This window comes from Physeter macrocephalus, chromosome 18, assembly GCF_002837175.3.
Source record: "Physeter macrocephalus isolate SW-GA chromosome 18, ASM283717v5, whole genome shotgun sequence".
In the NCBI taxonomy this organism is placed as follows: domain Eukaryota; kingdom Metazoa; phylum Chordata; class Mammalia; order Artiodactyla; family Physeteridae; genus Physeter; species Physeter macrocephalus.
This window is the reverse complement of record NC_041231.1, coordinates 100,520,313-100,536,246: the sequence shown is the minus strand read 5'-3', so window position 1 is coordinate 100,536,246 and position 15,934 is coordinate 100,520,313. Positions and strand designations below refer to the sequence as shown.

Below are 15,934 nucleotides of genomic sequence, written 5' to 3'. Positions count from 1 at the left end.
CTCGAACCCGTGTCCCCTTCATTGGCAGGCAGATTCTCAACCACTGAGCCACCAGGGAAGCCCACCTTCCCACATTTCTAACCCTGCTCGATGAAGCATACTTGTCTGGTTGGTAACCCAACAATGAACACATAGTTCGTGCTAAATCTATGCGCATTGACATATTAATTGAGTCAGTCTGTGGATCCCAAGAGAGAATTTTTAGGCTTGGAGAAAGTTGTTTTGTGTGTTTGTTGTGTTTTTAATTTGAGAATTGTAGCAGTTTATTTACCAAAGAGTCGTACGGTGCCGACTTTGTGCCAGGACGTGTTCTAAGTGTTTTACAAACATTCATTCGTGATATTAAGCCTTGTGAAGAGCCTACGACACAGCTGCTATCATTAGACCCATTTTATTGAGGGGGAAATCAAGGCTTGCAGAGAGTAATAGCTCAAGACCACACAGCTGAGAGGTAGAGATGAGATTTAAACCCGTTACCTCAATAATAACTGAGGCCAAGCTTTTATAGGTAAGATTGAAGTGTTATTGTTGTTGTTTTTAAAAACTTTTTACTTGAAAATAATTCCAAATTTACAGAAAAGTTCTAAGAAGGAGGATAGCACATTTTACTGAGAATCACTTGCTATTGAGACGTTTAAAATCTTTTTGTGAAACACAGTGCCTACATTGTGGCCCTTTACCCTAGAATACATCAGTGCCCCTCTGCTAGGAACGAGAACATTCTCTTACAGAACCAGAGTGCCGATCAACCTTGGTCAGTTTAGCATGGATTTGGTACCTCTGTTTAAGGTACTGTCTGTGTTTCAGTGTCGACAATTAACTCAACAATAATGTCCTCGATTCTCTCCTCCAGGATGGGGTCCAGGCCAGTAGTGCCACGTAGGCCACCAGTTATTGGTTCTCTCTTGCCTCCCTTAATCTGAAGACCTTTCACAGCCTTCCTCTGTCTTGTGTAACACTGACAGTTTTGCAGAATAGGTTTCCTCCGCCTTTAAAACCTAGGACAGGCTGTCTCCATTTTGTGCTTGAGGCCATCTCGTCGTGGTCAGGTGAGGAAGCTCCGTGCTGCCTCTGTGATGTGACACCGGCTCAGGGTCGCCCTCCTGGAGAAGGTACCCCATTCGTCTGCCCCTCCCTGGGGGGGTTAACTGTGATCACCCCGCTCCATCGAGGGGCTGTCTGATTTCTCCACCGCATAACTACTATTTTTCCCTTGCAGCTAATGTGCAGCCTGTGAGGAGACTCAAGGATGTTCCTCTGCCACTAGGAAGCCCCAGTCACAAGGCGGAAGGCAGTTCTTCCCTCCCATGGGAACGCGAGGGGCGTGGGATTTGCGCGCCGTCCACCTGTAACTGGCAACTCTGCCCGCCTCTGATTGTGAGGCTTGCGGGTGTCACAGGGTGATCTGTTAGGGCTGAGGCTCTCAGGTAGAGTGCAGGGGCTTGGATGTTTCCAGGCACTGATGACTCAACTTGCATCTGTGAAATGGTAAAGTGGCCGGCGTGCCTCCTGAAAGAAACAGGAATGGGTTCTAACCCTTAATGCTACATTTAAGGGTCAAATATATTAATAACTGTCTGAGACCAGATTTCAGGAAAGGGCTTTCGTTCCCTGAGGGGATACTGACAGTAGGGAAATGGACATCCAGTCGGGGTTCATACCCAAGCCTGGGAGAAGTCGCAGTGAAAGATAGATTTGGGGTGTGAGAAATAGCCAACAGAAGAACTTGCCCAGCCAGGCCCCCGGCAGCGGGCTTCCATAGGAGAGAACTGGCTGCAAGCCCAATAGGACTGGCCCCGTCCGTCTCACTGAGGAGGGTCTTGACCTCACAGAAGGAGAAGCAGAGTCTATGCTTTGGTGCACACCCCATAAGCATCCAAGCTCTTACATGCTCAAAATATTTCACATGAGCCCGTGTAATATTAGAGACGGTGGCTAAAAAGAGAGGACAGGGAATAATTTAAGTAGAAAGGATTAGATGAAGAGGAAATTTAGAACCCAGATAGTCAAGCCTTAGGTTACTGGCTACTGCGTTTGTCTTTGACCTTCTTGGTGGTAAAGGCAAAAAGGAAAACCTCAGTTAGTTACAAAAAGTCTCCTTTCCATGAGAAAAAGCTTGTCTGTTACTCAGGAGAAACAAAACACACTCCCCAATGCTTAAATGTGAATACATCCACCTGTAATTTGCTTACTGGTAATAAAACTTTTCTCCCATTTAGGCTTTTGTCGATTTTCTCTGTAATTGGTTTTTACTTGTAGGTGCCATAGTTGAAAGGTCCATAAATGCTGGGATGTTTTCAAGATCTGAGTATCAGGATGGGGAAGTAACAAAAATGTTGAGCCATTTTGAGAGAGCACGTGGGGTGAGGTAACATCGCAGTTATCCAAAACCATGGGTTCGCAATCCAGGGACTGAGGGTTTGGTTAGGTTTGGTGACACCAACTTTGCAAGGGAGTGCACTGGAGCTTGGCCCACAGGGAGCTGTGAAACACAGTCTCCAACCTCAGGAACTTGCAACAGAGAAATCACAGACATCCAACGGCAACGAAAAAAGGCACTAAAGTAAGTGATGGGAAAGTACTTATATAATGTGAAACAATACAACAGTAACTTATGGACACTTGCAGTCCTGGCCTTTGGAGGGATTTCAGTGTTTGTTATCTTTAAGGATCCTGCGAAGTCCTTTTGTTTCAAAGGGCTCCTCCAATGTGGGATTAGTGGGGGTTATCTAGGGAGTTAGATTCATTCATTTGGTCAGTTAGACAGTCAACAAACATGAATTGAGCTCCTCGTGTGAACAAGGCCATTAGAGGGAGAAGATGAACTCAAGAGGCCCTAAGGTCTGAAACGTACAATAGAACGGGGAGATGTGCAGACAAAGAAGTCATAGTACTGCTGCGTGTTTGTAGAGCGCTTAGGAATGACTTTAAACGCTTACGTTCACAACACTGAACAACGTCGGCTTAGTATCCCCATTTCACAGGCAGGTTGGTGGCGGAATCTGGCAGAAAAACCAAATTGTCCTCCTAGGGCTTTTGTTTCCCCACTGGCCCAAAAGGGGGTGATGTGTGAGGTCATCCGAGGGGTCCCAAGTGAACTCTGCTTTAGATCTGCAAAATGCTGGACGCGTAAAGGCTTCAAAACCATCCTAGGTGGTGCCCAGATTAAGACGTTGTTACCTGGAGTGACGGGGTGCTGGCCATTTGCCCCTGCAGGGGAGTAAAGGACTTTTGGAGGGCCCCTTCCAACAAGGGCAGTGGCCTGGGACCCTCACGAGTCCACTCCTTTTGGGCAACTTTTCTCTAGAAAACCTCCCCCCCCTCCGCACAACAGGCCCTCTTCTTAATGTTCCTTGCACTCCTTTTGTTTTCTTGTTTATTGATTTTCCTTTTGCAAACAAGACGGGTACCCATTATTCAACGATAACCTTTCCTCAAATGTTAGGCCTTTTCTAGTGTTGACTGGATGTCTAGACAGATAGGTAGGAATAACTGCCCAAGGGCAAGGGCAACCTTAGCTACGTTGTCCATTTACATTTTTACATCCTCCTAAAAATACACCTGCATACTCCTTTGTCTTGATGTTTCGACCTCGGGCAAGACCCAGGAATAGGCAGCTTCTCCTACAGATGTCTAAAATGTCCCCTTCACAACCATCCTCCTTAGAGAATTCAACTTCTTTAATAGGGATTTAGGTCACAAAGGGCCCAGGCAGTTCTGAAAAACCCCCGTTATGCTCTCTGGGTCACAAAGGAGACTCATAAATGGCTTTTGGATGAAATGCTGGGGAGGGCTGGGTGGTGTCTGGCGTCTGATGGTGTTCTGACCGATGGGCTGGCCAGAGAAAATTATGGGTATGTTTTCATTTAACATCATTTCTTGCTGACTCTTGTCTCCCTGGAAAATTGTCTGTGAGGAGACAAAATAAGGTGCCCTTTCTGTTAACTCAGTGTTCTTAATTATAGTTGTTGGGAGATGCCTTAGGTCATGTTGTGAGAGCTACGGGCTCTTCCTCTGCAGCTCTCCCCCGCCCCCCTGCCCCCGCTGCAGAGGAATTTGTTTTAGAGGCCAGGGTAATAGTCAACACTGAGATAAAAGTCAGGGCTCCGTGTTTTCAGTTGCCCCTTGTTAGAGGTTTCTTCCCTGCACATTGGCCTCTACTCATTAAAACACTTTCAAGGTTGTTTTTCTTTCTTTTTTTTTCAGCCGCAAAGTAAATCTGTGCCTACTTGTTCGGGACCTGGGAAGAAGTAAGGTGAGCTTAACATAGCCTCCTCCTGGTACACTTTGGGGTTTCTTGGCTGGCGTTGCTCCCTTGCTCTTGTTCTTTACGAAGCCCCGCGTCCAGTGCCCGGCGGGGATGGTGCAGTAAGCGTGGAGTTCACACAGGCTGGTTCCGTGGAGATGTCGAGACCTTGGTGTTTCCTTGGTGTCACCGTGGAGCCACATCCATCGAGATGCCCACACCAGGAGCCCTCAGCCTGGCTCCCTCTCCATCAGACGCCACGTCCAATGGTTTACCGAGCGTGTTGACTCCCCTCCTACGAACCTGGAATCGATCCACTCAGCCTCCACTCCTCCTCTTGAATTCAGGCTACCTTTGCCCTTTCTCCCAGGACTGGCCAAAGAGTTTCCAGACTGAGCCGTTAGGATCTACAAGGCTCCTCCTCACTTTCCGCACTTCAGAGTGCTGCTTTCAGAGCAAAGTATGTATTTGTCTGTATCATTATTGGCCACTTTTCAGGACGCTTTCCCATGTATTAAACATCTCTTAATCTGTCTCTGACTGGATTTCTCTTCCCATCTGTATGTATTTTATTTTTCTTTCACTTTCTTGTTTTCCATCTGAAAAGTACTTTTACAGTATATTTAAACTCCTTATATAAGATTGACCTTCACAAAGCATTTCTACAAAAAACCCAAAAAAACAAAAAAACTCATCCAAAGGAGTTGATTTTCTGGGGGGAGTCCATCTAAATGAATCACTGGTTTACTTTCTCCTTTTTTATTCTGGGACATTCAGATGATGAGAAACGCATTGAAGAAACAATGAAGTGTGTTTGTGTGTTTCTCTAGGTGCCTTGTGTAAATTCAGGGGTATGGGTGGCAGAGGTCAAGATGCTGCCTCCTAGCCTGCTGGTTCTAAAGCGCTATCGTCGGGAGAGGTCTTGACTTGGACAAGTGGGGGAGAGACGGACACTGACTCTGCCAGTCCTGTTAGCCGGCCTCGGCCTTTTGAGAGGGGAGGAAAACAAAGACGAACTATCTGAATATCCTCGAGCAGGTTTTCCTAAGTGTTAAGAGAGAAGGCAGATCTTAGGGTCAAAAAAGTTTTGGGAAACAGTAGACAAGACAGGTTTCTCTATTGCGAGATTCCATCGAGCCTTTTCTCTGCTCCCGTGCATTACCACGTACTCTGTGGTATTTTCCAAAATGACGACAGCAGATCCGCCAACAATCTATTTCTCAAAATATCTTGAGAACCTGGAATATCAAAGAGCCTAAAGTACTGCTTTAGAATATGCATCTCTTGAAGCTGATATTTGTTCCACTGACACTTCTTTTTCTATTGAATTTTTATTTTGTATTGGAGTACAGTTGATTTACAATGTTATGTTCGTTTTGGGCGTGCAGCAAAGGGATTCAGTTATGCATGCACATAGAGCCACTCTTTCAGATTCTTTCCCCATATGGGTCACTACAGAGTATTGAGTAGAGTCTGTCTCGACTCTTCGCCTCTCCCCACCCCCAGTCTCCCCTCCTGTCTCCATTCTCCTCCTTCCATCCGTCCATAGTCTTCATTGTATCTCTCAACTCTTTTGTCTCCTCTTGACCCCTTCTCCTGCTACTTCGCCTTTCTCTTGCGTGAAAGGATGTGGTATCCGCCTATTCGGAGCTCAGCAGTTCTCTGGAGGTGCCCCGCGCAAAGCCCCCGTCCCCGTGCGGTGGAGCCCCGGCCTGTCCCGCAGGCCCCCTGACCAACTCTCTCCTGCTCCTTCCCGACCGCCAGCCTCAGCCAGACTCCCTGCCCTTGGTGTGTGCTGTCCACCCAGCCTAGATCACTTGGATTCTTCTCTCTCGCTGTACTCCGAAGTCTTTCCCTGAAGCTTTCGGTTGGGCATGTGTCCATCACCTGACTTGAGTTGTTTAAGAGGCATGTTTACTTTTGGTCCCAAACGAAGAAAAGCAGAGAGCAGGGCTCCTCCTTCCTTCCTGCCCTTTGGTGCACAGCACAATGCCCAGCAGAGGCGCAGGCTGTGAGGCTGGGTGGCTCCTCGGGCTGGGACAGCTGCCGCTTATTGATGGACAGGGCGGATTTGCCAGCTCCGTTCAGCCAAGCAGGAAACTTTCAATGAATAAACGAATCCTTGTTTTTCATGTCCTCTGGTGAATAGCAACATTTCTTTTGTCATAATTCCTCAAACACTATGAAGAATGTAGATGTGGTTTATGGGGAAACATCTGAAGCCCAGATCAACTTTTACTGACTAGGGGAGGGAAAACCGTGTTTGTCTCTCGGGTGGTTCATGACCTAGCCCAGGATGGACTCTTTAGAAAGCTGAGCTTTCTGATTGGACCTTTTTCTATGGGCCCTCCAGGGTTTCTGTGAGTTGGTGGATGATAATAATTGATTTGAAAAAAATGTCAATATTATTAATATCAATATTGATTTGAAAACAATGGAACATCAGAGTTAGTTGGGAAATATTTTTACGTCTTTTAAAAATCAACTTTATTGAGGTATGACTCCCATACGATACAATGCGCCCACTTTATGTGTATATTATGCAAATATTTGCATTCACATAATTACCTTAGGAATCTAGATATAGATATAGTTCCAAAACAGTGGCCACTCACCACATGTGGCTATTTAAATTAAAATTAATTAAAATTAAAAACAGTTCCTCAGTTGTACTCATCACATTTCATAAGCTTAATAGCCACATGTGATTATTGTCTACTGTATCGGACAGTGAAAATTACAAATACACACACACACACACACACACACACACACACGGCACTGATATAAAACATACATATAGCACTGAGATAAAACATATCCATCACACCCAAAAGTTCCTTTGTGTTCTTTTCCAGATAATTCCTAATTCCCAATCCTGATTTCAGGAAATCACTGATTTGATTTGTTACTACACATTAGATTTGTGTTTCTAGAGCTTCATATATACCTACTCTTTATTTACCTGGCTTTTTCTCAGCATAATGTTTGTAAGGTTGATCCATTCATGCTGCTACGTATGTAACTAGTTCCCTCCTTTTTAGTGCCAAACAGTATTCCATTGTATGAAGAGACCACAATTTATTTATCCACTCACCTGCTGATGCCATTTGGGACTATGCTAAATAAAGCAGTTAGTTTTGTAGACATATATTTTATTTAAGCTGTGACGAAGTGAGAGAGTGGCAGGGACATATATGCACTACCAAATGTAAATTAGATAGCTAGTGGGAACCTGCCGCATAGCACAGGGAGATCAAATGTAAATTAGATAGCTAGTGGGAAGCTGCCGCATAGCACAGGGAGATCAGCTCGGTGCTTTGTGACCATGAGAGGGGTGGGATAAGGGAGGGTGGGAGGGAGGGAGACGCAAGAAGGAAGAGATATGGGAACATATGTATATGTATAACTGATTCACTTTGTTGTAAAGGAGAAACTAACACACTATTGTAAAACAGTTATACTCCAATAAAGATGTTAAAAAAAATTTTTTTTAATTAAAGTACAGTTGACTTACAATGTTGTGTTAGTTTCAGATGTACAGCAAAGCGATTCAGTTTTATATATATATATTCTTTTTCAGATTCTTTTCAGGTTATTACAAGATATTGAATATAGTTCCCTGTGCTATACTGTAGGTCCTTGTTGTTAATGGACATACATTTTCATTTCTCTTGCCTAAATGCCTTTGGAATTGCTGGGTTATATGCTAAGTGTATACTTAACTTTATAAGAAATTGCCAAACTGTCGACCAAAATGGTTGTACCATTTTACATTCCTACCAGCAATGTAGGGGAGTTCCAGAGAACTCCAGTTATTACCATTTTTTGTTTACTTGTTCTATTAAGTGCTGAGAGATAGTATCTGAATCTCCACCTGTAATTACAGATTTTCCATTTCTCCTTTCAGTTCTATCAGTTTTTGCTTCATAATATTTTGAACCTCATGACTAGGTACATTCGAATTTAAGAATGTTTTGTCTTCTTTATGAACTGACCCTTTCACCATGACATGCCCCTCTTTGTCCAAGTTCTGAATTCTACTTTGTCAGCTGATATAGTCACTCCAGCTTTTCTTTTTAAAAATTAGAATGTGCGTGGTATATTTCTCTCTCTTTGCTTTTAACTTATCTATTTTTACTTAAATTGGGCATCTTTTAAATAGCATATGATTTAGTCTTGCTTTTAAAACAAAATCCAGTCTGAGAATCTCTAACTTTTAATTGTCCTGTTTAGACCATTTACGTAAAAAAAAAAATTGACAAAGAGTAAACTGTATGCATCTCAAGTGTACAATTTGATGAGTTTTGACATGCATACACCCGTGAAGCCATCACCACAATCAAGAAAATGGGCCTCTTCATCATTCCCCCAATTTTTCCTGAGCTCCTTGGTAACGTAATCCTCCCCCCACTCCTCTTCCCTGGCAACCACTGATCTGCTTTCTGTCACTGTGGTTTGCATTTTCTAGAATTCGGTATAAATGGAACATACTATATGTCCTCTTTTTCGTCTAGCTTCTTGTACACATCATGATGATTTTGAGGTTCATTCATGTTGGTTTTGGTTTCACTTTTGTTTTCCCTTTTTGTTTCTGTAAAGTATTCCATTGTGTGGATATGTTACAATGGTTATGCATTCACATAGACGTTTGGGTTGTTTCTAGCTTTTGGCTATTACAAATAGACCTGCTATAAACATTCTTATGCAAGTCTTATATGGACATATGCTTTTATTTTTCTTGGTTAAATACCTAGGAGATGAATTCCTAGGTCCTATGGTTGGCATAGATTTAATTTTTTTGTTAAACTGCCAAGCTATTTTCCGAAGTGTTTGTACTGTTCTGCATTCTCCCCAGCAGTGCACGAGAGCTCTGTTTGCTCCCCTTTCGCATCAACGGTTGGTATGGCTTATCTTTTTAACTTTAATGATTCTATTTGGTGGGTTTGTATTTCATTTACTTATTGTCTATTCACGTTTTTTTTTAAAAATTTTACCTGTTCCTTTTTATTTTATTTTTTTTAAATTTTATGTATTTTTTGCCTGCGTTGGTTCTTCGTTGCTGCACGCGGGCTTTCTCTAGTTGTGGCGAGTGGGGGCTACTCTTCGTTGCGGTGCGCGGGCTTCTCATCGTGGTGGCTTCTCTTCTTGCGGGGCACTGGCTCTAGGCGCGTGGGCTCAGTAGTTGTGGCTCACAGGCTCAGTAGTTGTGTCTCGTGGGCTCTAGAGCGCAGGCTCAGTAGTTGTGGTGCACGGGCTTAGTTGCTCCACGGCATGTGGGATCTTCCCGGACCAGGGATTGAACCTGTGATCCCTGCATTAGCAGGTGGACTCTTATCCACTGCACCACCAGGGAAGTCCCCTCACACGTCTTCTTTTGAGAGGTTTCTGTTCAAAATTTTTGCCTGGTTAAAAAATTTAGTTATTGGGACTTCCCTGGTGGCGCAGTGGTTAAGAATCCGTCTACCAATGCAGGGGACACGGGTTCGAGCCCTGGTCTGGAAGGATCCCACACGCTGCGGAGCAACTAAGCCTGTGCACCACAACTACTGAGCCTGTGCTCTAGAGCCCGTGCACCACAACCGCTGAGCCCACGTGCCACAACTACTGAGCCTGCGCGCCTAGAGCCCGTGCTCTGCAACGAGAGAAGCTGCTGCAATGAGAAGCCCACGCAGCAACGAAGACCCAACACAGCGAAAAAAAAGTAAATAAATTTATTTTAAAAAAATTTAGTTATTTGTTTCCTTATTCTGATACATGTCCTTGGCTGAGGTATGTGGTACAAATATTTTCTCCTGGTTTGTTGGTTAACTTTTTGTTTTCTTAATGGTCTTCTTAGAAAAGTTTTAAGTTTTGATAAAGTCCAATTTATCAATTTTTTTATTATTTATGCTTTTTTGTTCTACCTAAGGAACCCTTGTCTTCCTAAGATCACAAAGATTTTTCCCCTGTATTTTCTTCTAGAAGCGTGAGAGTTTTAAGTTTCACGTTTAGGGCTATGATCCATGTGAGTTAATTTTTCTGTAAGATGTAAGGTAAATATTCATTCTTTTTCCATGGAGAGATCTAGCTGTTCTAGTGCCATTTTTTCAAAAGACTTTCCATTTCCCAAGAAGTGCCTTGACACTTTCTTTGAAAATGTTTATAGATGTGGGAAAAAGGTAAATGCAAGGTATATTCAGATACTTTATCTGTAACTCTCAGTAGGATACCAGAGTGAAAGAGTGGGCCAAGCATTAAAAATAATTTATGTGGTTACGAATCTCTTATTTTCATCAAATATAGTTTTCTTTTAAATATTTCTTGATGTCCATTCCAGAATGAATCGAGCAATTCCCTTTGATTCTAAAACCATGTGAATAGTAACATCGATATTATGATAGCAGAAATCATTCCACCCGTCATTTAAATATATAGGCTTTCTGGTGAAGAGCAGCTTTGTTCCAGATATTTAGGTTTGGTAATGTTCACAAATTCCAGAATTTTCTTTAAATGATGCAAAATGACATGACGCAAAATGAAAAAATAACACTCAATTTTACTCAAAAATCCAGATCTATAATATTGATAAAATCACCATAATTTAACTTTCTATATTAGGAGTGCCAAAATAAGCTAATATTTAATTTTGAGACAAGAAAAGAAATAGTGAAAAAGAAAACCCAATGCCTATGAAAACAGACATCTAAAATTTTAATGATTTAAAAATAGCCTGTATATACAATGTGGGAAAGAGAGTAATACAGATTGAACATTTTGGTTTGGAAAACGTGAAATGTCACCACTTTGCTCAAGTCTGTCATCTCCTAGGAAATGCACATTATACAATGAAATCTACAAGGACACTTTTCAACCTCTTCTTCGTTGATTTTCAGCAACCTCCTTCTTCCTTCGCACACTTTCTTTCTTGTAACAATACAGCTTCTTCTGGCAGAGCAGAACGTCAAGAACTACAAGAGCGGTGGTTCTGAAAAGCACTTCTAGGGTAAGTTTCACTGATTATTTTGTATCCCACTTAGATCATGCATCCTTCTCTCCTAAATCCTTTCCTGTTCCAACTGTTCCAATGATTTGGTTGTCTGAAACAAGCAAGTTCAATTAAGTCAAGGCATGTATTGCAAACCAAACTGTTTTCCGATCGGCTGGAATAGCATCATTAAATAAAAACTGGACTGATTGATAAACCATAATTTGCTTCTTGACTTGGTAACATACAACTACATTTACCCCCCCCGGGTAAGAAGTGTGATGAATCTGATGGCTTGTGGTGTGTTTGTGCTGTGCCAACCCCGGCAGGTACGAGAGGACAGACTATGGAATGGACGGATGCTGTGCCGAGCTGGGAGACGGTGGTGGGCCGTGTGCACAGGGTCATTGGCCAGACAGAGCTGTAACGCCTAGATGGGCTCCATACAGCTGCTCTGAGTGCCGGGTCTGCATGTGCGTGTTTTAGGGAGGGTACAGGATCAAGCATCGGATTCTCTTAGAGTGGGATGTGGCCTGGCGGCTCTAATGTTTAGGTGATCAAGGAACTGGCCGGTTTCCCTCAGGTAATGGGGTGGTAGCACCTAAGGGAATGCTGAGAGTCAGAAAGGCCCCTACTTACAACTGGCAGATGGGACCATCCTTCCTTTTGTGGATGCTCATAGTCTGATGTGTCTTTATGAATTCCTGCTGCAAATAATACATTTTGCAAATCTAAAAACATCCTTTGGAAAATTGCCTGGCCAAGTCACTCATAAATGCCAATGATCAAAAAGCCGGGCAGAAACACGTCCTCTCCATGCTGAAACAACCCTAAATGGGGACACGGCCTCTAAGTACATGTGTCACTCCTCCAGCACCTAACATGTCAGAGTGTGGATTAACATATACTTTCTGAAACTTTCTCTCTAAGAGGGCTTTTTCAACCAGAAGTGAGGCATCTTGCAATAACGTGCCCAAGACAGCCAGTTTTGGAAGGGGTTTCAAAAACAAAAACAAGGCATAGCACGCCTCCTTACTGGAGGGTACACACCTGCAAATATACTATGCTTCCCAGACTTGGGAGTGACAGGCTCAGAATAATCGCTAGTATATGTAGAGCAATATTACAACCAGCTGGTATGTTTTCTAAAAAAAAAATGCAGCATTAGGAGGTGCTTACTAAGGTGCTTCTTAATTCATGGTTTTCAATGGAATGTATCAGACAAACGTCTACGAACGAACATGAACACACAGTCATACACACACACGGACAGGATTCTGTACAGTTTACGTCTTAGATGCTTAGGTGTGTACACAAGAACCACGCAGGAAAAGAAAAGTTCCCCCTAGAGTTCCCTGAATTTCTGAATGTCGTCTAGCCCATCAACTGTTAAAATATTTCACTTTCGTATAAAATATCTACAAAAATAGATAAAATTTACAAAAACCAGAGAGTATTTCCAGTTTTCCTCAGTAATCCAAGTCAGTCCATCTTTTGCTGCTCTTCTCAGAATGTCGCCATCTCCAGCAAAGAGCGCTTGAAGAGCTGCGCGTTCCTGGACAGGTCGGTCACCTGGTGGACCATCTCCTGCAGGGCGGAGGTGCTGGGGTAATGGAGCGCGGCCGCCTTGGTCGCCAAAACTATGGTCTTGAGCTGCTCGCAGAGCTGGTTGCTGGAGTTCATCACTTTGTTGCGAACGTCCTGGGCGGCCACCTGCCTTGTCAGCGTGTCTCCGATGAACACCAGTTTGTGGGCGCTGAGGATGACGAACTTGCTGTGCGCCACGAAGATCCGCGGGGGCTGTGCCGAGCTGAGGCAGCTGAAGAGAGCGTCGATGGCGTTGAGGAGGGAGATGTAATGGGTCTCACACTGGTCGTAGTAGAAGCACAGCAGCTGCCTGTCCTGAGCGCCCACGCCGCTGCTGGTGCTTGGGAGGCTCTGGGAGGGCTTCCACTTGGAGATGTCGTTCTCCACGGGCTTTGTGATTTCTTGTTCCAACAACTGGAACTGACTCAGCTGCAGGGAAGGAAAAAGCCGAGTTTGTTACGGATGCGGCGGTGTGCCGAAATGGAAATTAACCAGGGCTTGCAGTGAAAACGCAGGGATCTTCATCCCAGTGTGAGGTGCTTATTAGACGCCAAGACTTGTCCAGTTGCCTGGCTTTCCTAAGTTGTGAAATGTAGAGGCTGACAAAGAGGATCCCTAAGGAATCCTCCAGCTCTGACTTCTGTGATTGGACACGATTGGTCTCTTCTGTCCTCAGGCTGGAAGGCAGCATAGGGTTTAAACCCAGTTCTGTTACCTACACCTTTACGAAGGTTAAATGAGTTAATATTTGCAAAGTGCTTAGAATAGTGTTTGGTATAATGGAGACTCTAGGTAAATGTTTATTAAATGTTGAGTGGTGGCCAGGGAAAAGCAAACGTAGGGATCTCCTTTTCAAGTCAGTCACTGACAGTTTGCTCCTTCTGGGGGAAAGCCTTGACTTTGTCCCTTCCGGGCACTGAGATAAATGACAATCCATGCCCCTTTTCTATTTCTCCTATTCTTTCTGTCCAGATTTATAAATGTTATTATCCAGCACTACAGGGTAGACTACTGCATATAAATACACGTGCACTGTGGAAGAGAACTCTAAGGGAATCTGAACGCAGGCTGTGCATCGTAACACTTAGACCCCCAGAGCGGTCGAGAGGAAGGGGCCTCACACAAGGTCAGACTCAGTGTTAGCTTTCTCCCTTCTCTCCTCACTGCCCCCAGCTGGTGGATTATTTAAACTGCAATGATAATAATCTCCAGCTATTGCACCAAGTGTCAGGAGAGGCTCCCTTTTACAGGCAACAGCTATCTGTGACCGGAGTTTAGGACTCAGTCTTCTGCCCTGAAATAGGGTTGAGTCTGAGCAGGGTTGACCTCACCCAGCTTCTCCCCTGAGAAGTGCACAGCGAGCTTTCCTTTTCTGTAGACTCTGTTTTCTTCTTCTTAGGAATTACTATGATTTCAACAAGTTCCCCAAAGCCCTGCAGTCTTACTTGGCCAAATGCCAAAGCAAACATAAACAGATACAGGGCAATGCTTCAAGATATTCAGCTTATGCTTTTCCAAGTATGTTCATAAATATATCATCTCCTTAGGTCGGAGGGGAGACGGACTTTCTCATTTTATAGAGAAATGATCAAAGTTCAGGGAGGTTAAGTGACTTGCCTGAGGTCATAGGATTGGTTGGCCAGAAAGCACAGATTAGAACTCTGGTTTCCTGAGTTCAGTGCGCCATTTCATGTCCCTACACGCCATTTCAGTTCATCCTAAAAGGCCTATAAATCCTCGATCCACTTCTCGTGATTTTTGTGCCCTTGTATTAGCAATTCCCATTATTATTTGCCCCATTCATGCCCAACTTTTGAATGAAACTGGCTGGCCCAAAGCCCTTAGTAAATGGACTTGGATATATTTTGAAAACACTGGATCCTGCCTTCCTCCCCTTAGATTGGACCAAGAACAGCCAAGCCATAGGCTTGGGCAGTAGGGGAGAGACAGAGATAGAGATGATAGAGACAGAGAGACAGAGGGAGATAGATAGAGACAGATAGCTAGATAATGGCCCAGACTCTTTTTTAAGGAATTTGATAAACCACAGAAGGGGCTGACTATTAGCGAGGAAGCTGAGATGAAAAACTATATATAGGAAAGGCTTTGAGTGTCCAGCTGTGGGTTCTGTAAAGTTACAGGGGCACCAAATGAGTAGATAATCAGAGGAAACTGCCAGAAACTAGAGGCCAAGGACGTCAATTTAGAGAGACACAAAGTTAGTACAAGAAGGAGAGGAAATTGACAGGCCTAGTTCTTTAAGACATGGCTATATCTTCATTTTCTGTTCTTGAATTCCCCTGTTATGGCTTTACTATAAAACACGTTTGCTTGGGCCAGCTTGAGGGGGTCTTGCTCCTTGAGACCAACCGCCTTAACCCAATAGTCTTAAACATGTTAGATGTACAGGCTTAGCCTGGAAAAACTGTATTTGGACATAGTCCAGGTACACCCAGCTAGATTACTAAGGCCATAGACCTTCTCTGTGTTCTTATACCCTATTATGTGCCTTGGAGCTTGTTTATGCCAAAGTGTCCTGGGAGGATCAAAACCGTGGGCTTCTGAAGTTATACTTTCCTTATTAAGTGGGAAATCTTTTCAATACCAAGTAGTTTTTGTTCTGATTGAACGCACCTGATGATGTTCCAGCTGCATCTTGTTCTGTTTGATGATATTTTCTTTTTCCAAGAGCTCCTTCTGTTGTCTCTCAAACTCCTCCTTACCCTATTATGTTCCAACAGAAAGAAAACATGACGTCACCACTATGATTCACTTATGCCAACAATTTCATTGACAAACACGTAAATACTCTTCCATTTCCCACCGCCTTGGCAATTTCCCGCATACCCAGTTAGGCCCTGTGAGCCCCAGGCAGGGGTTCTCGGCCAGACTTCCAGAGTCACTGTGTGGATGAGAACTGAAAACTAAAACCCATTTGCTTGTGGGGTGCCATGCTCTCCGCTCCACTTTACCACTTTTGGAGGGCTAACCATGGCCCCCTTCAAACCTCCTTAAGCGGTGCTTTTTCTCAGGACTCTTTTCTAATAGATTATATGCAAACCCATCAACCTCCTAACGGGGCTCTAAACGTGGTCCACATTGTATTTCTAGTTTCTTTCAATCATCTACAGCTC

At 43.8% G+C, this 15,934-nt stretch overlaps 2 protein-coding genes across 6 annotated transcripts in view; one reads left to right on the top strand and one right to left on the bottom strand.

Moving 5' to 3' along the window:
* Positions 1-4,775, top strand: part of SMIM13 (small integral membrane protein 13) — a 49,762-nt gene extending 44,987 nt beyond the window's left edge. The window contains exon 2 of the transcript XR_003676800.2: positions 4,207-4,775. The gene's annotated coding sequence lies outside the window, so the exon portion shown is untranslated. The remainder of the gene's footprint in view (positions 1-4,206) is intronic.
* A 5,370-nt stretch (positions 4,776-10,145) lies between these two features.
* Positions 10,146-15,934, bottom strand: part of NEDD9 (neural precursor cell expressed, developmentally down-regulated 9) — a 140,889-nt gene continuing 135,100 nt past the window's right edge. For 4 of the 5 annotated variants that reach the window (XM_007114783.4, XM_007114782.4, XM_007114781.4 and 1 more), the window contains 2 exons: positions 15,435-15,524; positions 10,147-13,229 (listed from right to left, as the gene is read on the bottom strand). In XM_007114783.4, the coding sequence (XP_007114845.2) occupies positions 12,720-13,229; positions 15,435-15,524 (600 nt within the window). In that variant the 3' untranslated portion in view covers positions 10,147-12,719. Of the gene's footprint in view, positions 13,230-15,434; positions 15,525-15,934 lie in introns of all 5 variants that reach the window. The other variant, XM_028478796.2, reaches the window with a different exon arrangement.